This window comes from Chaetodon auriga, chromosome 3, assembly GCF_051107435.1.
Source record: "Chaetodon auriga isolate fChaAug3 chromosome 3, fChaAug3.hap1, whole genome shotgun sequence".
NCBI classification, from domain to species: Eukaryota; Metazoa; Chordata; class Actinopteri; order Chaetodontiformes; family Chaetodontidae; genus Chaetodon; species Chaetodon auriga.
In genome coordinates this window covers 21,453,502-21,481,490 of record NC_135076.1, presented here as the reverse complement: position 1 = coordinate 21,481,490, position 27,989 = coordinate 21,453,502, and the positions used below count along the sequence as shown (strand labels likewise).

The following is a 27,989-nucleotide window of genomic DNA, read 5'->3' as shown; positions in this document are numbered from 1 at the left end:
CTTCCATCACTGGGACCAGCACAAAGCGGCAGCAGCAGCAGCAGCAGCTCGGGTCCAGCAGTGATTGCTGAGTTGGTGGGGCGCTCCTCAGCAAGATGGCTGCATTGCTGCGCGCAATAGTGGCATCCTGGTGAAATGACGCAAGCCACAGTTTACGCTCAGTCCTCGAGGCTCTCGGCTCTCCAGTCTCCATAGCGCAGATCCCGCCCGACACACAGCCGGAAGACCGACCGGCTACCCTCCAGTGGACCGAGCGGAACCGGTTCATCTGAGTAAGTAGCAGCGTGAATTACTTGTTTAATCGTCTCCCGGAGGTGTCATTTCACCCTCGGTGTAAACCACGCTCCCGCTTGTGGTTTCTTTCTCTCTTTACTCCTCGCTTTTGTTGTTGTTTCCTGAGTGCGCCGTGATTACCCGGCGCTCTCCTTCCTGCACACTGGGCTTCGCATCTGTCGGTGTTTTGTTGTTGTTGTCGTCGGTGCTGCTCGCTGCAACGCTACCGCAGCTTTTTCTCCTTTTATCAGCGATAAAACACAAACACACACACACACACAAGAGGGCTTCGTGGGGGAGACGTGCACGTTTCATGGGAAGTGTGTGAGTGTGCTCGCTCGGCGCATTTCAAATTTTTTCCACACATCCTGGTTGGCTGGTGCCACCTCGTCCCGCTGCTCCCTCTCCGCCTGCCGCGCGGCCGTTCGCGGGGCTCAGCGGAGGGAGCACGGACCCGGGCTGGCCGAGGCTTCAGGCCGTTAACCTTTGTGGAAATGAAACTATGTGTGCGCACACGGAGAGCGTTTGCAGTCTCACAACTCTGCTCCTGCGGGGAACAAAGCGCCCAGTGTCTCGTCGTGGCGCAGCTGGACACAGCTGTTGAGCCGAGCTGCAGCTCCGGGACAGGACAGAGCTCTGTGGCCGGGCCAGGGGCCACTTACCACGGCTGCTGTACAGCCTGTGTGCCTCGCAGCCCTCATAGCGTGAAGGGGGGAGCAGCATTGCCTTCTGCTGACCACCACACATAACCATGAGAAGGCTGGCTCTTGGCTCATTACTGCTGTAGCCCTGCCTCAGAGGGAAGACAGGAGCTGCTGGATGATATTAGGAAAGTCACCGCAGCCAGATTTAGATTTGATATACAGGCTCATTTGCAGCTCATTAGCCAAAACTTCGCCCCAGTCTATGTCAGAATGCATTCGTCCCCACTTCCTCAGACACTGAGGGGCTGGACAAGTTCCCTATCTGCTGTGTTTTCTGCTGTCTGATGGACACCAGAGCAGGACATTCGTTTGGTGGCTGTGCAGCATCCTGGTGTGAAAGTAGGTTGGCGTTACAGGACGCAGCATCCGGTCACCAGCAGCTTACATCAGGGTTATATAGGTTACAATCAAGTGCCGGCAATCCTGTGAGTGGATGTTGCGAGTCCCCCTCCCTGCTTGATTTATCTGTCTGTCTTCATCTATCTGCCTCCATCTGCCTGTCTCTCCCACCCTCCCTCGCTTGGTAATCACACACTGTGGTGTGTATGTGTGTGTGTGTGTGTGTGTGTGTTTGTGTGAGTCGTTGCTCACATATGGCTTTTGGTTCCGGTGGCTAGTGAAAGACACTGAAACACAAGAGTCTCACTCCTCCTCCTCCTCCTCCTCCTCCTCCTTCTCCTTCTCACTCCTCTTTCTTCCTCTCTGTCTGTTTCTCCAAGGCAGGAGGATCTATTCTTAGTCCTCCTCCCTCTTCTTCGTCCCCTCCATCATCATCGCCATCGTCTGCCCGTCCAGGCCTGTCCACCTGTGGCCTCCTCACCTCCAGCTGATTAACCAGCAGGTCAGGTGATTCTTCGGCCCCCTGTTTGGGTTATGATGCAACACCTGTGATGTCACCGTGTGAGGAGGTGGAGGGTTTCTATGGTTACCAGGATGTCTTCTCCATCTGTGTGTGTGTGTGTGTGTGGGCGTGGGAGGGAGTTCCCATGACTGTGTCTTCCATCCAGCTTGTGTTTGCTTCGTGCGCTCAGCGCCGTCAGGTGCGATGAGGTGGTCGGTGTTGCAGTGCAGAAAGCACGAGGCCAGCACAACTCGATCCCTCCGGGTTCTGTGTCAGTTTGACCGAGGGGCTCGCCGGCCGATCGGCCTGCTCTACCAGGCTGAATAATCAAAGCTCAAGCTAGCAAACGTTGCAGCAGGAAACCCGGGAGCTGCATCCGCCATGTGCCTTATTTCTGGTTTTGTGTGTTTTTATGTGTCTGCATTGCAGTGGACGAGCAGATCAGCGGATGTGGGCTGTTTCTGCCTTCGGTGGTCTTCTGATTGCTCGCCGTTTGAGTCAGCGGGGGCCGGCTGTGCAGCCTGCACGCATGTGTCTGCCCCATGATAAAGCAGCGTCCCTCTGTGTCCCTCGCTGTGTTTACAGTGCAGTTTGTGTTCAGAGTCCAGTTGGGATGGGACACGGAGGCAGACTTTAGCCTGCCAGGTTTTTTCTCCTCTCTTATTTCTTCTTCTCGCTCTTGTGCTCTCTCTGAAGTGCTGTGTGAATCTCTGCACAGTGTTTTCCCATCAGACAGATTGCATCTGTTTCCCATCGCCGCCGTAGATAAAATGCTCTGTGAAAGGAGCTCTTGCAGGCCCGTTCCTGCAGAGATAATGACAAGTCCGCTGATGGACTGATGTGAGGGAAGAAATGGAGGGTTCAGCCTTCCAATAAAAGCCCCTGCATTCGACATGAAGACAGGTGATGAAGGTGAAAATGAAACACACACTCCTGTCTTGGGTTGGGTATCTGAAAGTTGTCTGGTCAGTGATGGAGATCTTAAAGACGACTGGGCGGGTTTAGCTTCCAACACGTTCCCGGTTCACACAACATTTCACCAGGAGCTCATTGCTTTATGTGATTTTTAGATGTGATCTTTAATGTGTAACCTTTGTTCGCTCTAGTTGCTTTTCCAGACTGAATGAGTCTTTTAGTGTAGTAGAAATTACAGCATTGCAGGTATAAAACATTGTTTTCGTTTGCTTGATGTCTCAGCATTGATATGAATTGGTATATTGGCTGTGATCGCGATCAATTTTACCATGACTGTCTATGACTGGGCAGTCATTCAGTGTTGTTTATCCACTTCCAGCTGATTCACATTGTTATTATATCAAATTCAGAATACTTCTTTTGTCCCACTATCGGCCAAAACCCAGAAAGATACAGTTTAATATCACATATGACAAAAAAAAGCATCAAACTCTCAAATTTGATCCTGGAATCAAACATGAACAATGACTGAAAAGATGAACTGAACAGCTGATTGTTTCAGGTCTTTCAGACAAGCTTTAATTAAAAACCAACAAAATGAATATTTGTTTTACACACATATGAAAAGTGTGGTCTCGTGTCGCGGTGCGCCGCCTCCCTCAGACGACTCCTGCTAACATCAGAAGAAGCTTTTTGTGAATAAAACATGAACCTTCTGAGGAAAAAGCCGAGGTGCGTATTGACGTAACAAACGGCAAATATTTACTGAGCGTGGCTTCTGCTGAGGCAGTCGAATAACTAAATGTGTCAAAAAATGAGACGTGTCAGGATCCGCGGGGCGGTTTCCTGGGGGAGCCCTGCTTTGTGATATTTGCATACATTTTCCATATCGTGTTACATGTATGGAAATGGCCTCATAATGAAAGTGCTGTCGGCGGCTTGTGACTTATAATAACCTCATGTTGGGCGTCATTAGTCTCTCGGATGGTTGATTAAAAACTGTTGAAGAGTCCATCGCCGTGGCGTGCGTGTGCCACTCTGCAGGATAATGGACGAGGAAAAGCGCTGGTTTGCATGTGAAAGAACAACATTGTGGATATTGTGTCACACCGGCCATGTTGAGCCGTGAAACACCGCCTCGTCTGCAGCTCGCCGGCGAAACGTTTCAATGTGCTTCATTCACACACGCTTGCATCCAAAAGGGCTTTTGCCAATTATCCTGCAGCATGCTCGCCAATTACGCAGAGATTGATATTTCTTCCCTTCAGCTGTGGTAAATTTCTAATGAATATTGATGCTGGTATTCTTTTATTTTGCCGGTCGTGGGTTGCTTTGTTAGCAGTTCAGATGGATTTGGAAGAGAAAACATAAACATGTTTGACCTTGTACGGCTGCTGTGTTGGAGAGGGCCCGCTCCATCAGCCATGTGCAGCTGTCTGCTGCTAAATGTGATGAACAAGCACTTACTCACACATGCTAAACGCAAATACATAAAAGCAGTAAAAACATAAACCACAATGCTGAACACCTTTTATAGAGCCTGGGTAGAAAAATACGCTTTTTCTCCAGACTTTGTCGTGTGTTTCACGTCAACGCAGGAGGAAGTCACAATATCGCCAAAGCATTTCTCCAGTTACTTTTCCAACCTTTTGATCCTGCTCTCACACACCGATCACCTCAGGCTCTGACCTGCTTTTACCTCAGTCACAACTGGAAGCAGCAGAACAGAGAGTCGGGGGGGGCGAAACGGCCATGACTACTTTCTTTTTGCTCTTTCAGGGAATCTGTCTCGCTCTTGAGAAGCCAGCGGTACAAACGCAGGCTGGTAATAGGCCTCCGAGGAGACATTTTATCCCCCAGCCTAGTCTCTATTAGGTGGAACAATCCGTTTTTGTATGGTTTGGTTCTACCTGCACCAAAATGTGGCCCAGCGCAGCTCGGATTTCAATTAGACTACTGTGCTGCTCTCTGACGTTCGGCTGCTCGCAGTAATCTGAAATGTTCTCATCCACCGCTGCGTTGTTTCATCCGTCTCTCGTTCTGTCTCTCTCTCTCTCAAAGGAAAAGGTAAAAGCCATCCAGACCTCTCAATTTCAGCTCGACTGGCTTTTATGAGCCTGGAGTAAAAACATAGGCCTCTTGCCAAAGCATACAGTATGTATGTGAGGACTTGTATTAAAGGTACTCTTGTTTCTTCTCCAGCACATGCCTTAGCTGTGTGCAGCGTGTCTGTCATTGTCAGTCACACGGCCAGGCTGCAGCTACAGGACAGAGGAGCCCCTGTATCCACCCCCCCCCCCCCCCACCTCTGTTTCTGCGCCCCATCCCTCCCTCTCCGACCACTTGTCACCCTCATTACAACAGTACGAAAGAGGAGAGAGCTCACACAAGAGCAGACAGCGAGAGAGGGGGAATGGAGACGTACGCTTTAAGCAACAGCAGACCGCTCGGGAGAAACCTTTATTGTCCGCCGGTGTGTTGGCACGGCCTCCCAGGGTTGTCAGACTGATGGAGTGCTTAAACTGGGACAAGAGGAGAGGTGCAGCATTTGCTGCCTGGCTAGAGTGAATATTATGGCGCGTTGGCCCAGGAGTTATACTCCTGACTCTGTCACAGAGAGGCAAAGACACTGTGGACACACTGCAGCACACAGCAGTGATTCTCCACCGGAGTGTCCTGAAGCCTCTTCAGGTACACGCCACTCATCAGGAGATTTTTATGGTTACTGCAAGAGAAAACAGGTTAAATTTGTTAGGTGAGGCATTTGCTGTTGCACGAAGTTTGGGTAATATATACAGTGAGATGATATAAGGTGTCATCAGGGCTGAACAATTAATGGAAATATTATGGAAATACGGTCAAGTGCAGCATCCAGATTGCAGAAGCTGCATTTTGTGTTGATAAAGGTAAAATGTGCAATGATAATGAAAACTGTAGGGCTGCAGTGATGCCCTGACATACAAACCTTGTTCTCCTGTATGTTTGGTACAGAAATGTCACATCGTCATGATTTTAATAGTTTTTTCAGTGACAATGAAATGTGAAAATGATCATTCCCACATCATATTGCAATCATAGTATCTCTCATAATAATCTTTTTATCATGTCATGCCGCCCTGATGGACATTTTTACTATATCATGATTGCAGTGATACCTGAGAACATGGACTGTGATTGAAGATTTGATCCATATCGTCCACTCCTGAGAATTTCAATAATATGTAAAGTATGAAGCCAATTCAATACAAACTTTTTTTTATCAACACAGACTTTCAGGTGGCAGTATTGACATGTAGGATGTAGAAAGAGCATTTGTTAATGTCTGCTTTCATCAAATCCAGTCATACAAGTTGCAGCTCATTGTGGATATCCTGTAATATCAAAATTGCCATGAAGCAGTCCTCCTCATTGATTTTCCCATTGAATTTTGCCACTGGTTGCTTCACACACCCAGAGATAATAAAAGGGTATCCACCTCCACCTGTTATCCTTATGGTGATATATGATCATATCGTCAGTGGTTTAACAGAGGTGGACCACCTCACCTGAAAGAAAAAAACAGCCTCCACTATCATAAAAACTTTAAACATTTTTATGAAATTAAACATTAACCTCAAAGGAAAAAGCCCAGAGGCGCCATGTCACATTTCGCTGTCTCATTTAATGAGTGTGACCTTTGTTTAGTCATCCACCAACTGAACTGATCATGGGATGAGTCAAGCTACGGGTGTCTTTCGTACCACTTCGGCTAAACGTTCGTCTGGAGGAATCTCTGAGCTCCACGTATTTCCAGTCCGGCTTCTGCATTAAGATTCTGTGGATGTGGCCACTGTAACGAGAGCGCCGCTCGCACATTGCAATGCACTGACCGGCTCAGTTTAATGCAGAGCGGCGCAGACCGGCAGAGCGTGCCTCAGCATGATGAAGCAGAGGATGAATCTCTGCTCGGTCACAGGTGGATACCCTGAGAGGCCTGCCCCGCAGCTCCGAGTCTCCCCGAGGCTTTGACCGTGGCTGAAGTCATCACTTCCCCTCCCAGGCTTTCCAATCTGGTTTCTAACCAGGAAGCTGAATCACAGTCAGACACTCCTGCTCCGGCAGCCCTGTGATGGGAAGCGATAAACCCAGAGAGAAAGATCAAATCCACACAGAAAACAAACCTGTTACACACCCCCGAAATATCCTTCTAGTACTGCTCTGTCTTTCACCTTTGCTCAGCCAGTTTTTCAGGCTCTGTGGTCGCTCGCTCGCTCTGCCTCTGGCACAACCCTGCGTTTGAGAAACCTTGGCGCTGCACACTGCTCGGCCTGTGTGCGCCGTGTGTGTTTATGCAAGCACTCACACACACACGCATCTCCCTGCACAGTCCTTTTTGAGTTCCTCCTTTGACAAACTGACTTGTAAAGAAGGCTTATTCACACGACTCCGCGTAGGTCACGTCTCACCTCCAGGTATGCAGGCATGGACAAGCCTACATGTTTGCCAAATCGGATCCGTTTTAAGGCCTTGGTGCTTTGCCATGCGTTGAGGAATCCTTGTGGCCTTCGCTTGCATGCAAGAGAGTTTTTAGCCCTTTGGCTTTTATTATTGTTTTGACGTATTTAACATTGCTCATGGGGTAAAACATCGAGAGATGGCCCTCTGCCAAATCTGGTGTAAGTTTAGCTAGAGATGACGCAAGACCTGCAAGCTGACATCATGGCATTATTTATATCTCTAAATTAGGCTACCGCTTTGCTTTGGCGAGCGTGCTGAATGTTAAGCATCAGGAGCGAGCTGCGTGGACCCTGAGGTGGTTGTGTGCCAGTTGGTATTAAGAAGTCTTATCCCCTTCAGGCGATGTGATGTTTAGCAGATCACAGAGGCTCATCTTGTGTTTGTGTGACAGCAGGAGCGAGAGATAGTTGGTGTTAGGGTCTTCAGCTGACTCGCCAGACTAAGCTTGTCCCATTGACACACTTCAGCGTCTGCAGGAGTAGGCGAGCTCGGAGCAGCGCGCAGTCCGGCTGTCCTGTGGGTTAAATCAACACTGTGCAACGCCCCACTGTGGTCTCGCATGTGGCACCGAGCGGCTCATTGGGTTGGAGCTCAGTACTCGAGTCCAGCTGGGGACGCCAGTGCTAAAAGTGTACGCGCTGATCTCATTGTACAGCGAAACACATGCGAAAGAGTCAGAGGATGCAAACGAGCCGCAAGCACTGGCGCACTGGAATATTCCCGAGCCTTTAGTTTGCTTTGCTGCAGCGGTTTCCAGCCTTTTTAATACCAAGCATTCGGTGCATGACTATGAGTTGTGAGCCGTTCAATCAAAAAGTAATTTTCCCTTCTCTGACTTTCATGTGAGGAATTCTAAAGGCTTTTAAGGGTAAAATCAGATACTATTTGGCAAAAAAAAAGAATCCAAAAGCTGAGAAAAGGCAGAAAAATACATTTTTTCTAGTCATTTCCTCCTGCGGTAATCCTTTTGTGACCCTCGAGGATGAGAATCCTGCTTTATTGCTGGATTTGATTAAAAAAAAAAAAAAAATTACATTTTTTGAAAAGCAAAGATCTTGAATTTGATTAAAACAGAATACCAAAATCAATACTGTGCATCTCTCATCAAACCAAGAGTGCAGGATCTTGCCAAGCACCATTTTTGACTTCTTGATGCTTGGATTTCAACAGCCAACCGATTTCTGTGCCGCCGTGAAGCCGCCTTATTACAGGCTGCACAGTTATTTATTTATAGGTGTATTTGGCTTCGTAATAGTCGGCCTACTAGCTGTAGCCTATATGTATAACCCGAGTAATAGCAGCTTGGCTTCCAGATTCGCACAGCCTAGCATTATCCCTGCACACAACAATAGCTCTGGGACTGCTTGGTCTATTTTTAGCCTGCTCCTACTCACAATTTGATGTTTCAATACACACAAATCAAAGCCCTTCAAACAGATGCTGCCCACACACTGGAGACCCTTTGAAACTTCAAATCTATCAAGGCTGCTCACATTTCTCAGTGCACTTCTGTCAGTGCTTTCAGAGGGGATTCTCTCTAATATTCACTTCACTTCCACACTAATAGCCCAGCGTTAAGATAAACTCGACTGGTCCCTCGCTGCTCTCCTCTCTTTTCTGTCTCTGTAGCCCTCTCTGGCTTTTGCGTGTCTGTGCTGTGATTACCTGACAGGTAACATGCGGCCCGGCGGCGGCGTTTCAGGGTACACGGCTCGTCCTCCTCAGAGCAGAAACCTCATTCAAGCGACTCGCGTCAAGAGACAGATTATGCCGGATGAGATTATTTTTGAAACTTTGCCGCTGGAGTCTCTCTGTGATGACGTGCCTGAGACTGCGTTAAGACCATCCAGCTGTGCATGTCTGTGTGGGTTTATGAGTGTGTTAGACAGCCATGATTGAGTCGTTCCAGAGCGGAAGTCGTAGTAAGAGGTGTCCCAGGCCGCCTGGGACGGGCTGATAAGCTGCTCTCTAGACCAGGACACACACAGCTCGGGCCACAGGTGACACAAGCGCACACATCCAAAGCCTGTGTGTGTGTGTGTGCATGTGTGTGTACGTGAGTCTCTTGATTCTCTCTCAGCCTCGTCTCACCTGCAGGCCCTTTGAGAAATTCATGTGTAAGCTCTGCTCAGACTCCAGAGATTAATGTTGCTTTACCTGGAGAGCTGAGAAAAGATTTATATAAAACTCCCCCATCCGGCACTGAACACACACACACACACACACACACACACACACACACACACACACACACACACACACACACACACACCTCACGCATCCGCCACAGGATTAAAGGATAATTGATTTAAACTTCATTCTTATATTCGTGCTTTTGCCTATTGGTTATACCGCTGTATTCACCACAGGGTTGCCACTTTTTTAACAAATCCGATTTGAGCAAATTGTAACCCACATTACAGAATGCTAAGCCAACTTCAGATTCGCTGTTACTGATTTAAATGATGATAATGCAAACATCCACATCTTTAGTCACGATTTTTCCGTCTGCTGTGTCGATTCCAAACTGGTTCCTCGCTTTTCCTCTCAGATAGATTGGTGTCATTATGACCCATTTGGTTTGTTAGTTTCCTTCAGTTTGTGATAACAAAGGGAACAATTGTCCCGTTTACCGATGGAGTATATAGTGGCAGTAGATCGAAAATTTAATTAATTTAACACATTTGAGTTGTCGGATAAAAAGCCCTAACTCACCGAGTTAACTGCTGAGACCTGTGACGGTGCTTTAGTGAAGTCTGACAGGGAGAGAAACGATCAGACAGCCAATCAGACGGGTTGTAAACAAGTCTGACAGATTATAGCGTCAGAGAAAGGTGAAAGTGAAAGTGAACCGCAGCAGAAACACAGTATAGCCACGAGCGTCCATACGGCGAACTCCACTAGCACCCATCACACGGGAGCCACTCCCTGTGCGCCGTGTCCACCTGGCGCTTTGTGTCGTGTCCACAGAGGTGGAGGCTGGTCGGCTGCAGCCTAAACACAGGAGTAAACGCTGGCCTCCTGTCAACTTCAAACGCACCGGGGATCACTCAAGGAGGGAGGAGAGGCCGGCGGCGCTCTTTTGAAGCTCTGCACTCGTCTTTCTCTCTGGCCTCTTTCCATCCAACCTATTTTTCATCCTTTACTTCTCCCCTGTCCCCCACCTACTTCCTCCCTTTCTTTGACTTTTGTGCCTCTCCAGAGAGCCACCCCAGCCCCCTCTGCTCTCTTCATCTCAGGCTGTTTTCACACTCATAGTTGGTTTGCTCTGGTTTGAATCAGTTGACGGGTTGGTGAACTGCGTGCATTTTCTCAGTGGTTCGATTTCTTTTCACACAGAGAAAAACCGAAGAGACGAAATGCAGCACTGTAAACCATGTGAGAACGTTAGCTCACTCATTGGTCAGATGTTTCTGGGGCGGGAGCAAGAACGTAAACACAGGAAGAAGGAGGTCCGCTGGCCGAATGCAACATACTACTCACTCTAACCCAGCCCCTCTTTGTATTTCTCAGTTTGAACATCCTTGATTCCTTTCCTCGCCTCCTCTCCTCGCATCTTAGTCCCTCCAACCAGAGAGGCAAAGAAGAGAGATGAGGAGGGAGGAGTCAAATGAACAGACATATAACAAAATGAGACATCCTTGCTTCAGAGCTCTTATTTTAAAGTGACGTGTGTGGCACAGCTGCAACATCTGTCCGGTGTTTTCTTATAGCCTCTATTTTATGATGAGAATAGAATGTACGGATTTCATATGTTTTTATTTTTTTATTTAACACACACACACACACACACACACACACACACGTATAAAGCCAAATGCCAGAAAGACTACACAAAGGATGCACCTGTGCGTCCTCGCTCCTCCATCAAGCCTCTTCTCTCCTTGAGGTGCATTTAAGGAATTGAGACTTCCTTCATGATATAGACGAACTGGATCCATTGATGGATGGACGTTCGTTCTCTATGGAGAGCAGGAGATCGTGCCTCGTGATGCGTGATAGATAGTGCATGGCAAATTGACGGACTAGTCGCCGTATCCGAATTTGCATAATCACGGTTCATCCTCAGCTTCATGCAAATGCGTCCGTCCAGCGAGATGCACGAGGATCACGACCATCAATTCAAAGTGTCAAGGCAGCGCTGATAAAATATGAATCCTGATTCTGTGGCTGCATTGTTTTTAAATGTTTGCAGAAGCATGATTTAGTGTACTGATAGTACATGATTTAGTGTACTGCAACCTGGCCGCCATGTTGGAAAGCGGACGAGCCTTCGTCACCCTGCAGCCGGCGCTTTCAGTGCTCCGGTGCGTTCAAATACGTCCTCTGTGTGTCTGTGCCTTTAATTTCACTCCAGGCTACGGGAGCTGTTTTGCTCAAACTTGCAGGGTACGTCTAGTAGCTGGGTCGGATCGGGGTCAGATCACTTTCCCGCCACAAACGAGCCGCACTAGATTTCCTCTCAAAAGGGTCTTGGTCTGGTTGTTTGGGCCACGCCAGGGTTTGATTGACAGCTTTCACACCAGCCCAAAGGAACCGCGCTCGCAGTGCAAACGCAGCAGGGCTTGTTTAAATTGAACCAAACGGGTTAGGTGTGAAAGCACTTCACCGCTCGTCCTCCTCTCACTTATGTTCTGGTGTTGCAGATTTATTTTTGGTGATAGGTAACCATTGGCTGCCTCTGTGTGTGTTGGTGTGTGTGTGCGTGTTTTGTTGCTGGCAGCAGTCAGATGGGCTCTGTCAATGACAGCATATGGCATGTGTGAGTGGCATGCAGACTATCTATAGTGTAATGTGTGTGACAGTGCGTGTGATTGATTGACAGTGACGTTCACAGCTCGGTGTCAGCTGTCCCTCTGGATGGGACGGCTTTTCTTTCCTCTTTTCTGAATAATATCCAAGCGTTACGTTTATTTTAGTCCCACTCTTGATGTTAAGAGGGAGGCGTTTAAGGACACTTCAGCTGGGCAGATTTAGGCCAACACAAAGTTTGAAAACCGTGTTGAAATTATTAGTCGGCCAACAGAATCAAAGTGTATTTAATGTTTAAAAGCTGATCAAAATCTTCATAGTAATGCATCAAATGACTGCTTGTAATGTGAAAGGTGTTGTTTGTGATGATGAACGACTCACGACTCTGTAGCTCCCTTCTGCTACACAGAGCTTTTTAGCGTCTTTTAGCTCATTGTTTTGGTTTTCTGGCCGGCAAATTCACTCTTTAAGTTCATTGTAAACATCCTAAACTGTTTTAAGAAGAAAAGCTCAGATAAACCCACCGTACACTACCCGCCCAGCTCCAAACAGCAGACAGACAGTGTTAGCAGCTAGCTGGTGAGCTGGTTTAGCATTTAGCTTTAGCATTTAGCAGCTAAAGAGCCAGATATTTCCCTCAAGAGTTGGTGGAGAACAAAACGGAGCTAAAAGAAGAGTGAATATTGGACTGACGTTCTTTTAATGGGCAGAAACACGATTCCAAGCGATTGCTAATGTTCTGTGTCTGCTGGACGTGTAACGGGTCAACAGTTTGCTAACACCTTCGTCTTATGAGGTGATAACATGTACAGCTTAGGCTACACCCAAACAGCCAAAACAAACATCAGATAATACTTTCATCAAATAAACACATAATGAAACGCTCGTGCCGGCCTTGTTACTGCGGCAGCTTACGATGAGCATTAAAGATCACGCTTTGACTTTTAAGAATTAAACAGAAAAATAATCACCGCCTTCATATTATGAGATATACGCTTGACATCAAAGCAGCCCTACTTCAAACCAGATCATCTTGTTTATTTGCCCGCTGGGCCATCCCTGCTGCTCTCCACATGTAATGACAGTCGTTATGTTTAACCCTAAAAGGAGCACTTATGACAGCTGAAGTATTAATCTGCAACACTTCCATATAAATGCTCGCTCCGCTTTCTGCTGGCGTGTCATGACTCAACCTACATTTGATGCGAGATTGAAGGAAATAATATCAGGTTTCATATTCAAAATGCAGCTAAATGTATTTTTCTGAACAAGTAAAGCCTTGAACGCCCTTCTGTGAAGTGTTGGCGCTGTTTGCAGATCAGGCCGTCCTCTTTGAAGGAGACGCAAATCTCTGGCTGTGTGAAGCGTTTCTCATCGATTGACCCAGTTTGTTTGGAGTAAAGACGAAGAAGCAGTTACGCAGCGTGAGTGACAGTCAGTCACAAAAGCTGAACAAGGTGACACCTATAAAGCGAGTTGTAAAAACAGTGTTTTTCATTTTACGACGTTCGTCTCTCTGCAGGTGAGAGTGCGATGAGGAGAGGTTTCAGAGTGTGAGGCCATGGGCTGCACCTCGGCCAAGCAGGTGTCGGCCGTGCCCAACGATGAGGAGGGACGCGGCAAGGCCTACAGCAACGGAGACCTCTTCACCGGTCAGTACGCACGCGCACACACACACACACACACACACACACACACACACACACACAGATGTCAATAAAATCTTAACAGCTCCATTTCACTCCGTTAATTGCTCAGTGCAGACCCATCGCCCCGTGTGCCCTCACAGTATATTCTCTTCATTATGGCTCACGGTCCTCTGGCAGAGTGTTAACTTCTCCATTTCAGACAATAACTGTCAACACGACAGTTTTATTGGAGTCATCCGTGTTGACAGTTCACGTAAGAGAGAGGAAGTAACCCGTTAGCGAGGCTGCAGCGTGTAACTCTGCGCTCGCTCAGGTGTTGTGTACAGTGTCCTTGACGTCCGTAATGCGTTGGAAAGCAGAGGTGAGACTTGAGAGAGAAAGCAGAAAAGGAAGTGAGGGGAGAGGAGTGAGAAATGATGAGCGGAGATTGCACAGGTGTAGTTAAAAGGCCACTCGCCCGATGAGTCCCGCTCAGCCCTGTCAAAACACATATATTATGTTTTCTGTGGCTCTGGAGGAAGTTTTCCAAAGTTTCGGCTTGAGCACGAGACTTCAGAGTTTTTACAGCGAGCGTGTGTGAGGTTTGAGGTCTGAAAGAAAGGAGCGTTCAGGAAGCGGGGGGGTCTGATGAAATATACTACTGAGTTGCATTATGGGAAATGTAGGATTCGTTGTTTTTGGGGTTTGACCCATATCAGGGAATAAATATCTCGGCTCCTACAGCTGCCATTTAACCCTTCTTTCTTTAATCCATAACTTTTGCTAGACAATATATATATACAGTAATATAGCTGTTTTTAGACATTTTAATGCAGAAATGTTACATATCATACCTTTAAAGTCACAAGATAAACACTGGATCATTCTCTGTCTTAGACGGAGACAATTAATCAACAATTTCAACAATTAATTGATCGTTTGCTTTAATTCTCAAGCAAAAATACCAAACACACTCCCTCTGAGCTGCAGGGATTTGTGCTATTCTCTGTTTTACATCATTATACGACTTTTTGACTTTGGTGGTGAAATTGTCGGCTCGATGTTTGGCGTTCGATCCTCTGCACTGAATCCCTCCTGTTGTTGCCTGCGTGGGTGAAGTCGCTTGGGACAAACGCCAAACATGATGTAATTTTTAAAATCGATTAATTGTAAAAAGTAATGGACAGATTAATCTGGAATGTGTGTAATTGTCAGCTGCAGCTCGAGCTTTATTAATAGCTCGCAGGCTGTTGTGCAATGAGGGACAGGACTGAAAGTGAAAGCCAGAGAAAGAGAGATGATGGGTGGTAGACGGATTAACAGCGATTAAGAATTAGGAGCAACACTCTGGTGTAGCTGCACACGGGCGGATGGACGTGGCAGATGACGATCCACAGGCGGCCTCTCTCCCTCCCTCTGACCCGTCTCCCTCCCTCCTCTCCAGCCTCTCACCCTCTTTCCGCGACCTCTCTTTGACTCGCTGCTCCTCCTCATCCCTGATATTCTCTCTCCGACACGTTCTCCTCATCCAGCCTCCCTCCTCCCCCTGATCCCTCTGCCCTCACGTCCTGTTTCCCTCCTCGTCTTTTAAGGAGCAGCGAGAGCCAGGCAGGAGATGAGAGGGAGGGACGGGAGGAGTGCGCCGTTTTCCTTGAGAGAGGAAGGGAGAATGACGTGTGTTGATGCCGCCGCTGCTCTTCTTTTTTTTTCTGCTCTCTCTGCTCAACTTCTCTGTCTCGGTTAGATCGCCTCTTCCCTTCCCCGGCTCAAGGCCTCATTCTTCCCTTCCTCTTTCTCTCGGTCTCTCTATTTTGGGTCTCTGGCAGCCCCCCCCCCCCCCCCTCCTCTCTCCCTCCTCTTCCTGCCTCCATCTCCCAGTGTTTCTTCTCCCCAGCTCTTTTCCTCTCTTCTCTGGCACAACATTAGGTCAGAACCTTTTGTCCTTTCACCTCCTCTCCTCTTCCTCCCATCCTATCCCTCCAGTCTCGCTCTCGGTTGTTAAAGGGGAATCCAGAGGGGTGGCGGCTGCCCCAGACTACTGTTTGAGCTTGTGTGTGTGTGAGGGGAGGTGGGAGACCAAAGTGACCTGGATAGCGTGGATTAGACTTATTTCAGGCTGCAACCTTAATAACATCCTTCCTTCACCCCCTTTTTTCTTCATCTCATCTTCATCCACGTCTAGCCTTCGTGCTCCTCTTTCTCTCTTTTCACTCATTGTCACATACTGTGAAGTCATTCTTTCCCACTTAGCTCGTTGCCCTTTTCCGACCCCGGCCGAACTGCCTCGCTGCATCCGGTGTACTTTTCGTGATCGAGGCGGAAAAGATTGGCCGGCGCTGGTGACTCGGCACGCCCACGCACACACATTTACCCCCAGCAGACTCATGTATGTTTGCATATCAGTGCATTTAGTGAGACGGCGAGTCCTGGACTTGCTCACGCTGATCCGCCTCCGACAGATTGCCTGCCAGTCAGTCAGCCTGTCCTTGTGTGTATTTGTGTGTCCCAGATATTTTGGCTGCCTGCTCTGTCAGACTCCGGCCACTAACCCCCCCCCCCCCCCCCCCTTCTCGGCCGCTCTCGCACAATAACCGGAAAAGTCTGAGCTCCATTACACAAACACTGAAGGATGACGAGGGAAAATAGCAACACTCTCCACAACATCATGCTATTGATGTCTGTAATAATCACAGTTGGAGCAGATGGGAGGGGAGATAGCGCGTGCGTTGCTGTGTGTGTACATGATTGCGTGAGTGGCACCCTAACATGTATACACAACACGAGGCTTTGAGGCGGCGTAGCTGCTGGGACGTTCGAGGGTCCCAGTTTTTCCTCGCTGCCGTCATCAAGTGCTTGCTCATGGGGGAATTGTTGGGTCTCTGTACATTAAAGAGTCTGGTCCAGACCTGCTCTGTATGAAAAGCGTCCTGAGACTTTTGTCGCTGTATAAATTGAAACTGAATTGAATTGATGCTTCTCTCAGATGCAGGGAAAATAGTGTGAAAGCAGGTATGCTTGATCCTGCAAAAGGAACAGCGGTATGTTTTACTCCCAGAAAACGGGACTGCTCAAAACTGACTCTTTCATAAGGGCCTCAAAGAAATACTGGTACTTCAATCACACTGTGAGTTTCTTTATCAGACTGCAAAGTGGCCGCTCAGTCCTTGGAAATATCATCACATGCACAGTTGAAAGAGAGCAGCTACATCCTTGAATGAACTTTTTGTGCTGACACATTTCAGAGAATTCTCCGCAGAGAGACAACAGAAATGACAAAACAGGCTCACAACAAACAGTTTCTGGTGACCAGAAGGTCGCCGCTTCAAACCCCGCGCAGGCACCGCCCTCATTATCACTGCTGAAGTGCTCTTTAACAAGGCTGCTCAACTGCACCAGTGAGGTCAACCGAGGCTGTACTGGGCAGCTTCCAGGTGTGACTGTGGAACAGGGCGTTCCTGGAAAACTGCTTTCATGCTCGGTGAATTAAGCTCTGGTTAAATAAAGGTTAGATATATGCACTGGATACTCTGTCAGATTTAGAACCACCAGTTTTAGTCAAAGGAGAGGGCTAAAAATAATTTGAAATATTACAAATTACCCACCCAGAATATCAAAAGAACGAGTGAATTTTTAACTCCCCCGCTTGTCTTACTGGTTATTGTAAATCCAGCACATCAAATATAGATCACATAGATCTGTTTCTGTGCGCTGGCCTCACAGGAGTTCTTTCTACATGATCAGGTGATCGGCCGTCCGCGGGATATCTGTTGTGAGTTCGGTTTGCGACTCGTCTGCCCTGAGCAGCACATGACATCTGCGGCTCGCCGAGTGTGTCCACACATGCAGTCAAAGCTTGCATCGCGGGTGCATGCTGACGTCCTCTGTCCAGGCTTGTCATTATCACACACGTCGTTATATCTGCAGGATGCGTCTTTGTCTTTTCATACTTTTAAGAAACAGCTGCAGCAGGCCTCGGGTGTGTGCGCTTTTTTTTTTTTTTTTGAGAAATTCTATTCAGATATTAAATTTGACTAATTCCTGACATGACTCCCTCAGATTTAAACCATCATCACGTGACACGAAGGGATTTTAGTGATAAATTGCATTAGACGCCTGTTATATCAGGAAACCAATCTGTCTAACCAAAGTCTGCAAAATACAGTAATTCACTTATCTCAGCAACATTAAGCTAATGAGCAACTGCTGCTGCATGGCCAGTGGAGGCCGGCGTCTGTTTATACAGTGTATGTACATAATCTATCATTTTTATTACTATGGGCCAAAAAAAAAAAAAGAGTCTGATGGGGAGAGATCTGAATGAATACTCCTCCAGTCGGAACCAGATGATCTGATTGTCAGTGAATCTTATTATTTGATGATGTATCACATGTTGTTACAGCAGCCGCTTGATGTTTGAAGGCGGTTGTAGGTTACTGAGGAGCTCCCTGGGGTCACACACGGTATTGAACAGTTTAATTTTAGTCACAGTTGGCACCACGATAAAAGACCGAATACCTCAATATGTCTCGTCTGATCAGTCTGTTCCTGCTTCTCATCATTTTATCCCCTCAACCAAAGGCACAGACGTTTATTTCCGTTCAGAATATTAAGCGCAGTGTCTCAGCTTTTCTAAACTGAAGCCCCCTTGATGTGTACGAGCGCGTGCGTGCGCGCGTGCTTGTGTGTCAGAGTCAGAGATGAGACTCTGTGTTCAGGTGTAAATGTCACGGCCGGGCCGGGGATGGCCTGGAGCCAGAGTGGCCGAGAGGGAGGACACGCGGCAGGAAGGACGGAGTGACATAGCCCCAGGACAGGCGGGCACACACGGAAATACACACAGGAATACACACACACACAGACACACACGCACGCTCAAAGATGGCTATTTCAATGACTCACACTCATACAAACGCCACACTTGCATAAAATGACAAAGGCGATGATTCAAAGACGAAGCGTTATCTGAAATAGAAACACACTTCGCGCACACACACGCACACACACTTGCGCACGCGCCGCGACTCGTGGTACCTTAAGGTCAGCGCGGAGCTCCGGTCTCTAATCAAGAGATGAGAAAGATGTCCGCATCACAAAATCACGGCTTCTCAAAATAGTCCTTCCCTTTCATCTTCTTCTCTCCCTCCCTGACGGTTGCCCTCCCTCTCTCCCAAAGCGAGCCCGGCTTCGGCGTGACGAAAACCCCTTGTCATTTCTTGTGACAATGACAGCCGCACACACACACACACACACACACACACATGACTCACGCAGCATGACCAGTTTTTTTCCGCTCCTATCTAAAATGAAGCAAATTCTGTGATGTGATGAGTCTTGATTGGTGTAAGCTGGGTCACTTTGATCTATCTATACCCGTCACATTAAGCTATCCCGTAACAGCAGCACAGCGTTCGGCCTGTTTAACCCGTCAGGCTGCAGCTCACCCAAATTACAAAATGACATTTCTCTCAGCTGCTGCTCAAAAACGTCCACGCGGATTTCTTTGCACAGCCCGCAGCAGCAGCAGCAGCTAAGTTTACCCCTTCCTATTCATCTGCATCCACCTTAAGGTGCAGATTATATGGCTTGAAATTTATGTGGATGGCCCCTGTAATATGAGAGGAAATGGCTCTTTATTCTGCTTCCTGCTGCAACACCGTATGTGCTGCATGTTTACAGAGCACATCTTAGTTTGGTAAGCCTGTGTAGTGTTATGAAACCGTGTGTGTGTGTGTGTGTGTGTGTGTGTGTGTGGGCATGTTCAGACAGGAGCCGCCTCGCTGCGACTAGTTTACATTCCTGAGACAAACAGAACAGCAGCAAAGGTAGTCGGCATTTGTTTCTTCTCTTCCTCTTAAACCTGCCTGCTTCCCTCCTCCCTCCCTCCTTCCTCTTCTTCTCTCCCTCTTTCTTCGAAATGATTTCAGTGACGCACGTGTCGGATGTAAAAACACAGGTGATCGCGCACGCACGCACACACACACGGAAGTAAACACGCACTCGAACACACAGGTGATCCAGGTGCGAGGTGGTAGTGTGAGCAGGGGGAGGAGTGAAGCCGTCAGACACATGGATAAACAGACTGCTGCTGATAGAGTGAGGGCAAAATACAAAGAGTGCAACAGATAAACCCCAGAGCTGGGAGTGCATGTTTGTGTTTGTGTGTGTGTGTGTGTGTGTGTGTGTGTGTGTGTGTGTGTGTCAGGGTCTTGGCTGCGTTATCAGTGAGTCCAGGTAGTCTGCAGAAATGCCGGCGTGCTTGTATTGTTGTGTTCAAGGTTAGGGGGGGGGCTTGGTCTTATGTAAAGGTGCTGCATGTCGAGTTTTTAGACTTCATGTCATCTTATGTCACTGTTGGGTTTATTGTGATGTTTTCCTCTATTGTGTGGTGCATATGAGCACCGCTGGGGTTTTTCTACTTCCTGTTTTGGGTCTTTTTTTAGTGCTTAAACAATCAGGCTGTGTCCAAAATCTCTCTCTGTTTACTCCACAGTGACCTTCCACTGTTTTATTCTAATGTCCAGCTTCTGCACGTGAATCTTTTGCACCATATTTATGCCGTCAAAGATTCAGTTTACATGTTTAGTTTGCAATCGCATAAGACAGCGAGAAGCTTCAGATGCTCACAGGTGAAAAGCTGGAATAAGTAACAGTCTGGCATTTTTGATTGAGAGAGATTCATCGATTATGAATTCAGCTGCAGATTCATTTGGTAAATTGTTAGGGGACGTAATTGCTAGTTGCTCTCCTAAATACAGTAAAGCAAATGTCCCTTCAGTCTCACCCTGGTGGCACACTGCAAAATGCCAAGAGGCTCCAAATCTCACTGCAGTATCTCAAAATGAATGTGGCAATGATCAGTTAGTGGTAAAATACCACAGTACACAGACTTTATAATCTTAAATCTACATCTCAAGCAATTTTCACAATCACTTTTGTAAATATAAAGGAGCAGATAATCACTTCAGATGTGTTACTTTGTCCTGATAAATCCTCTATAACCAGTTCAGACTGGACTGTGGCAGACTGACATGTTGATTTTCTGGTTACACGTCGCCGGTGGTTTTTATTTCTATTATGGATGGAAACAGTGTATTGAAATCAGCAGGCCCTGCTCATTCAACACAGCGGCTTCGTTGCCTCGGTCTTCACCTTTAGCCGCGGCGCACACAGCCGGGCGTGGCGTCGGAGCCGCGCAGGTTCTCGCCACTGAGCTCGTCTTAACTGTCTCAACTGTCAAAGCTGTCCATGTAGCCTAGAAGCAGCTCAACTGATCTTTAATCCCCTCCAGCTTTCTCCTTCTTATCTGTTCCCTTTTTTTTTCCTCCCTCTTGTCTCTTCTGTCTCCTCTCTTACTTCTCATACACTCGTAACCCCTCTCGCCGTCTCTCTCTCTCTCTTTTTTTTTGCTTTCTCTTTCCTCAGATGAGTTTCCTGTAGCTAAAATGGAAAGGAGACGGCGAGTGTCCTCCTACTTACACCTCAGCTGTCATGTCTACTCTCTAAAACACTGTATCAGGTTGTGGTTATCGGATTAACTCGGGCGAATTATGACTGAAATCGATGGCACGGTCATTGGTAATGGTGACATAATGCAGTGAGAGTACGGTGAAAGCCAGATCGACCAGGACGAATAAAAGGAATCTGCTCAGTGTTTCTTCTTGTTGTTGTTTATTTCCCTCCTGCCTCTCTCTCTCCCTCCTTTAATCATGCCTCTCTCTCTCTCTCTCTCTCCGAACCACTCTCCCCTCAGATGAATACAAGATGAAGGGAGTGGAGGAGGTGAAGTACATGAGAGGGGATGAAAACCGGGTGAATGCACGCAACCAGGAGAACCTGGTGAGACACACACACACACACACACACACACACACAGACACACACACACACACACACCAACCCATCCACTGACAGCCCGTCATCCACACACAGACTCAGACCTTTTCCTGACAGTTTATCAGCTCAAGCGAACAGGCTCGTGTTTGTGTCCGAAGGCAGCTCCGTCAGCCTCACACATACACACTTGCTGTCTCTTGCACATGTGCAAAAACCACACAAAGAGGTGCCTCACACGCAGGTCAAAACAACATGCCGGCGTGTGTGGAATGTGGGGGCTGATCGCTTGGTTGGTTTGACTCCCTCCTGCAAAACCTGTGGTGTTAAACAGTGGCAACAAATGCGATATTTCCATTGAAGAAGTCGTTTTTTTTTTTGCCTTAATAACTTGCCAGACGGCCTCACTATCCGACCCCTCGTGCACATTTACCCTCCAGTTTATAAAGCTTGTACTTGTTCACATCCTTCTCGACACAATGAATGACTGAAAAGTGTGGTAGTGTGAAGTGAGAGCCCGTTTGCTTATTCAGCAAATAAAGACAGCCTGCCTGGCGTCCTTGCAAGCGTTGAAACAATAACCAGTGTAGGTATAAATCCTGATTAAGAAGCATTCTCACACTACCTCTAATTTATATCAGTGCAGCTCAAACACCGGCCTTATCGCAGTCTACAACCACGAGGGGGGAAGCACCTCTTATCCTCTGAAACTCGAAGCCACAGCAGCAAGAAAAGCCGAGATTTTACACGCAGAAATCAGATAAAACGCTGCCTGGTTTCTGCTCTGTTGAAAGGTGTCAGCAGATTTGGGTTTTCCCTGATATCTCTGCGATACCACAAACACGCAGCTCGACTTATTTTTCTGCAAAGGTTTGGCACGATTTTTTCTGTCGCAGAGAAGCTGCGTGAGTGGTTTAAAAGACTGTTGCCTTGTTTAAAAAAAAAGGGAGGTTTGTGATGTTGGAAGACCCAAACCGCATTTTTACACGGTTAACCAGCCGCTACGTGTGGTCAGACCAGAATGTGTTTCCTACCACTTGTCAGTAACGTAGGTGCCTCCTGTCATAGAGGAATTCACACACAGCGAGTGGTGAAAGAAGCAGGTTCCAGTATTTTTGGCTGAACTGCTGCAGCATTTTACCGTAGCAACAACGCTGGAAAAAAAAACGTGGAGGTGAACTAATGCACGCAGAGCAGCCTTCATCAGAGTTGATGCAACAGTTTTATTTAGACGCACGCACATCATATCTGTGCCTGATGCGCAGTGCCAGCTGGGCGAGGACGTGATTTGATAATGCAGGTTTGATGCTGTGTGCTCTCAGCGGCGTGGCTGTTTGCTGACATGAGTTGTGTGTTTTTTGCATGTTTTATCAGCTGATAATGAAGAGTAATTATGTTTGTGTGTGTCTTTCAGGAGAAGAGTAATGTGCAGTACAGGGGCAAACCGCAGAAAGAGGTCACTGCAGCAAACATCAAGTCGAAGTAAGTGGTCTGCTTGCTGTAAATGGTGCATGTTGTATAAGAATATATGGTCTATACTTGGACAATTCTCATAACTTGAACTTTGGATCACAGATGTTGTTTAGGGGTCAGTTCACCCAAATTACTCTCACTTGACTCCAGTGGTAGCCACACCAATACTTTGGCATTTAACTGAACTATGAAGTGAGATTAAAGTGTTAGCAGGTGTGTTGAGCCTAAAATCAGAGTTTTCAATGTCAAGAAGGTGAGGCCAGATCACCCTCCTGCCTAACCTGCTCCAGAGGACGTTATGTTGGGAGTTTCTCATTTAAATCAGTTATAAAAACAGCCATCCTCTCAGTAATTCCTCTCCTGACTGTATGTTAGGTATCCGAACCTGCTGAGCTGTACGTTTGTAATGTCACTGCACAAACTGTTTGTGCTGCATTGTGTTTTTTTTTTGCCACAGGAACCTGCATGCATTCAGTTGGTGATGCAGAAAACCATTTTTTTCTGTTTTCTTCAGTTAATATTAACACTTTAAACTCTGAAGGCTTATCAGTCTGTTGGTACTTATCACAGATAATCAATCAGTAGAATTAATTTCACTGTGATTTGGCCTAAAACTGACGTGATTTCTTCGTTCATTAGGGGACAGCGTCAGATCTAAATGCAATACTTGAGTATAATGTTAAAATATGCTGAATCAAGTTTAACTAAGAGCTCTAACATGTGCAGCTGTCACATTGGAAATAAACAGGAAGCACTCAGTGGTAAAATAAATACATGGAATTTACACAATAAGCAGTTTTCTCTGTTCATTCCTCTCTTGCCTAATTTGCACATTTCGCAGCAACACTGTTGCCTTTTGCTGCGATATTTTTTTATTTTCTGCGTAGCTCTCCATTCTAACAACCTTCTCCTCTTGACTGGAGTAGGCGGCATGCGATTGGTCCATTTTGTGTAAAGTCAAACGATGCACCAAACGCCCCCTTTTCATGTGAACAGGCACGGAGCCTGAGACGTTGAGAAGTTGATTACCAACGCTGTGATACTTGTTGTGTCTGACAAGCCAGCTAATGCAAGGCCATCCTGGCTATGTCGAGCTTGCTGCGCAGTAAGTGCGCAATCATCCCAGACAATGGAGGTTAAGTGTATTGAATTTGTGGAGCTCGCAGCATTTTAAGTTTTCAACAGCAGTATGTCCACAGATCCACAAACCTCACTGTGAACAGCTTTCCACGGTTGCGAATGAACTTCAACCATCAAGCCGGATGAGACGCCCTTCAAATGCTCCGAAAAATGGAAATTTTAACATTTACAGTTCCATGACAACTGTGCAAACGGTGTAATTGAAAGCACCAGGATGGCTGCTAATGCATGTTGTGTTGAGACTGTTTTGCCAGCTCACTGTGGGAGTGTTACTTCCATAGAAAGGAGTTCCAGTGGAAGCTGATCAATTTGCTCTAATTGTGACGTGTTGCAGTTTGGCTGAACTGACCCTTTCGTAAACTGTTATGTCTGTTATTTCCACCGTCCATTAACCGCGAATTAGGATCCGTATGTCAATATTATGACGTGTGAAGTGATATTTTGTGTCTGGCTTTTGTAATGCTGCCTCTTGGCAAACCTCAGCCTCCGTTGACTTTGTGTGTATATTTTTATATATGCATATTGCTTGTTGGTGGCTGCAGAGCATTTCGCCTCTGGATGAGTGACTGGATTAATACTTTGGAAAATAATGATTCAGATTCCTCCATAGCCTTGCAACCATGGATTTCTCACACTGCAGTGAGGATTGTGTGTGCGTGTGCTTGTGTGTTTGTGCTGTGTGGGGGGTGTAATGGAAAATTCTCATGATGTATTTGTTGCCTCCCCTCTCCTCCTCATCTCCAACCTCCAACTTCCTCTCCCCCTCCTTCTCTCTCCCCCTCCCTCTCTCTCTCTCTCAGTATTCACACGTCAGAGAGCCAGCAGGAATTTTTCAGGATGCTGGATGAGAAGATTGAGAAGGTGGGGTGGGGGGGGGGCGGGCGGGGGCGATGTTATGTGTGTTTGAGGGGCACAGAGTGGGTCTGAGAGCATTTAAAGAAACAGCTGGGTCTTAACATTTAAAGAGACAGGCTGTACAGCAACATCCATTAGTGCACATTGTCATTGTGCTTAGGAGCTCAACGCTCCACATGTGTGAGGGGGAGGAACAGGTCAGGGCTGCAGTGATGAGCACTTACTCCTCTTAGTCTGCCACTTGAATTACGCCAGTTGTTTTTGACTATAGATGAGGCTGCAAAGTGAACTGACAGTGAGCAACGGCTGCATTCAGCTTTGGCATGATGCACTTCATTTGTCAACCCTGGCAGTGTGTTTTCAGCAGTGGTGGGAGAAGTGTTCAGGTTCTATAACCTGAGTTCATGCAGCAGCATCACGGTGTGGGAAAAGTGCTGCAATTTAAATGTAGCTTAGCTGATTATTTTCAGGATAATGCTTAAGATTTCAGACCTGTTTGATTTGGGGACACCTGTAGTTAAACTGTGAAGGTCACATAATTGTGAGGGCAGCAAAACATCAGATCTTATGCTGCACATGGCATGAACCTGTAGACAGCAGGGCGCAGTGAAACTGAGAGGAGTTCGCTGAGAAGTTGGAGGTGCGCAGCCTGCAGCTCTTCATCTATTCCTTTACTCCCTGCAATATTAATACTGATCCGCTGTCCAAAAAAATACTGAAAATGACTGTCATGATAGCTGTAAGCAGAATGCTCACTGACAAAACATATTGCATTTCCTGTGAAATGCTTTTAATGTGAAGGTTCACCAGTAGGAAATGCATTCACAGTAACTGAATACAGCATTTTATCAGGGAACAGTGCCTTAGACACCCAGTTTGGAATACTGCAAATATGGAAACATTATAATATTATTTGTTTGGTCTACAAAATTTTAAATGGAAAAAAGTGGAAATATTTTCACTTGAACTTGATATGTAAAGTAGCATTGAATAGAAATACAGCCACTAAGTACCTCAAAGTAGTGCTTGGGCATCGTACTGCTGTAAATGCACTTTGTTTCTTTCCGCCATTGATTTGTACGACTGAGGCAGTCTGTGTTTTAAAGCCTCAAAGAAACACAGAGTGTGGCATTAGACAAGCTGTTGGGCTCTGGAGAGGAAAGGAAGGCAGTCGAGTTAGCTCCTCATCATGATACACGATACCAAACAACATAACTGCCCACCTGTCAGCACTTTACAGCCCCATCCAGTATTTTCTATGCCAGTACCTGCAAATAGTTGAGGGTTTGGTTAAACGTGACTGGAGTAACAGGTGCGTGGGCCTTTTTTTTTTGCTGCATGCAGACGGTTCAGAGTCATTTAAAGTTATTAGTCAGTAAAGGTTATTGCTGAGCACACTTAACTGGAACAAATTAGACTTCATAAAAACTGTGCACATCTCATATTCTGTCTAATGCTTTTCTTTGCAGGGGCGAGACTACTGTTCGGAGGGGGAGGAGGAAGATGGGACATAGCATAGAGGCCCCCAAGATTCACCCTCACAGAGAGCCTCACAGTGTGTGTGTGTGCGTGTGTGTGCGTGTGTGAGCGCCTGAGAGAGAGAGAGTTGAATCAGTGTTTTACCAACGGGGCGTCAACGTGACGGGACACTGTTTGTGTTGGTATGAGCATGTGTGTGGTTTTGGACGTATGGCAAAGATAGTATTTTAATCAAAAGTGAAAGAGTTGGGGATACATGTGAGAAAGAGAGAGAGAGAGAGGGAGAGAGGGAGAGAATGGGTAAAGAACACTTTCCTCAGAGACTACAGCCCTCCTCTCTTAGCGCCTCACCCCTTCAGGGCCCCTGGGCAGACAGATGGAGGTGGCGGAGCGATGATGGGCCAGACAGATGAAGGGAGGGAGAGATGGAGGAGGACGTGACGACCGATGGGCACATGTCGCCATGAACGGAGAGAAGGACTCGCCACAGTTGGGTCAAACAGTACGTTCCTCAAGCAGCTCCTCATCCCTCCGTCTGTCCATCCCTGTCTGTCTGCACCTCCTGAATATTTAACCCCTGCGATTGGACAAAAGGAACTACCAAATATGGAGGCCCGGCAAGGACAAATGTCTTGGTGGTTGCGTGTGGAGGACTGAGACACAAGTGAAGAAGAAAGGAAGCCCGGGGAGGAAACGATGGTGAAGGCAGAGGAGTTACGTAACGCTACCAGGATGCACACTGAACTTTTTGGCCTGCCTACCTACTGCCAGGCCGGCCTGGGCCGCGAGGGACTGAGGGAATGGGTGAGGGCGGGTGAGGGAAGGTGGAGAAGAGAGAGAAATTTGTGATATTTTAATAAGAGAGTAGGGAGCGAGCTGGTGATTTAGAAACTCTAAACTTCTCCTGCCTTCTGAAGTCAAGGACCTTTTTTTTAAATTCTGTTCCGCCACTTGTTCAGTTATTTTTTCCCCTTTTCTGTTGTTCTTCTCTTCAGTTTGTTTTTACTCTTGGCTTGTGTATCATCATCGATCATCATCATCATCATCATCATCATCACCACCGCAGCCGGCAGACTGAAGCTGCGTTAGCTCAGAGCATCTGTGTCTCAACCCGATCCGTGCTCCTTCATACACCATCACACTGCAGACCCTAGCCGACACACACATACATGGAGTCTTTTATTGTACATAAGGTAACACACACACACACACACACTCTCATCTCAACACACCCTCCGCATGTACATATAAACCACCAAACGCACACATTATTGTATCCCTTTCATTTCACCAGCAGACTGTCATGTGCATCAATCAGAGGTTTTCTGTAAAGCTCTATTTCTGCTTTGGTTCAGTGTTCCCACACACACACACACACACACACACACACACACACACACACACACACACACGCACATACACATCAGTACACACTCAGACACTGAAGCAGCAAACCGGGCTGAGCTCAAGAGGAGGATGCGTGGTTGCCATGTAGACACAGACCTGATCACATCTTTTGTTGTCATCTTTACTGGATACTTCCTGTTGTATTATTTTGAATACTTTTTTTCTATTAAAAATAAAAACCGAAGAAGCTCTTAA

The 27,989-nt window shown here is 47.0% G+C and overlaps 1 protein-coding gene across 1 annotated transcript; it reads left to right on the top strand.

Moving 5' to 3' along the window:
• The first annotated feature begins 5 nt into the window (after positions 1–5).
• Positions 6–27,989, top strand: LOC143318528 (uncharacterized protein C1orf21 homolog). The gene is made up of 6 exons (XM_076726926.1): positions 6–272; positions 13,505–13,634; positions 21,361–21,446; positions 22,855–22,922; positions 24,854–24,914; positions 26,378–27,989. The coding sequence occupies exons 2-6, from the start codon at positions 13,544–13,546 to the stop codon at positions 26,420–26,422; spliced, it is 351 nt and encodes a 116-aa protein (XP_076583041.1). The 5' UTR covers positions 6–272; positions 13,505–13,543; the 3' UTR covers positions 26,423–27,989.

Excerpts from the sequence above, each read along its gene's own strand:
- LOC143318528 (XM_076726926.1), top strand. The coding sequence starts at position 13,544 with ATGGGCTGCACCTCGGCCAAGCAGGTGTCGGCCGTGCCCAACGATGAG. Across the intron at positions 13,635-21,360 it reads CAACGGAGACCTCTTCACCG|ATGAATACAAGATGAAGGGA; the intron begins GTCAGTACGCAC and ends CTCTCCCCTCAG. Across the intron at positions 21,447-22,854 it reads CACGCAACCAGGAGAACCTG|GAGAAGAGTAATGTGCAGTA; the intron begins GTGAGACACACA and ends TGTGTCTTTCAG.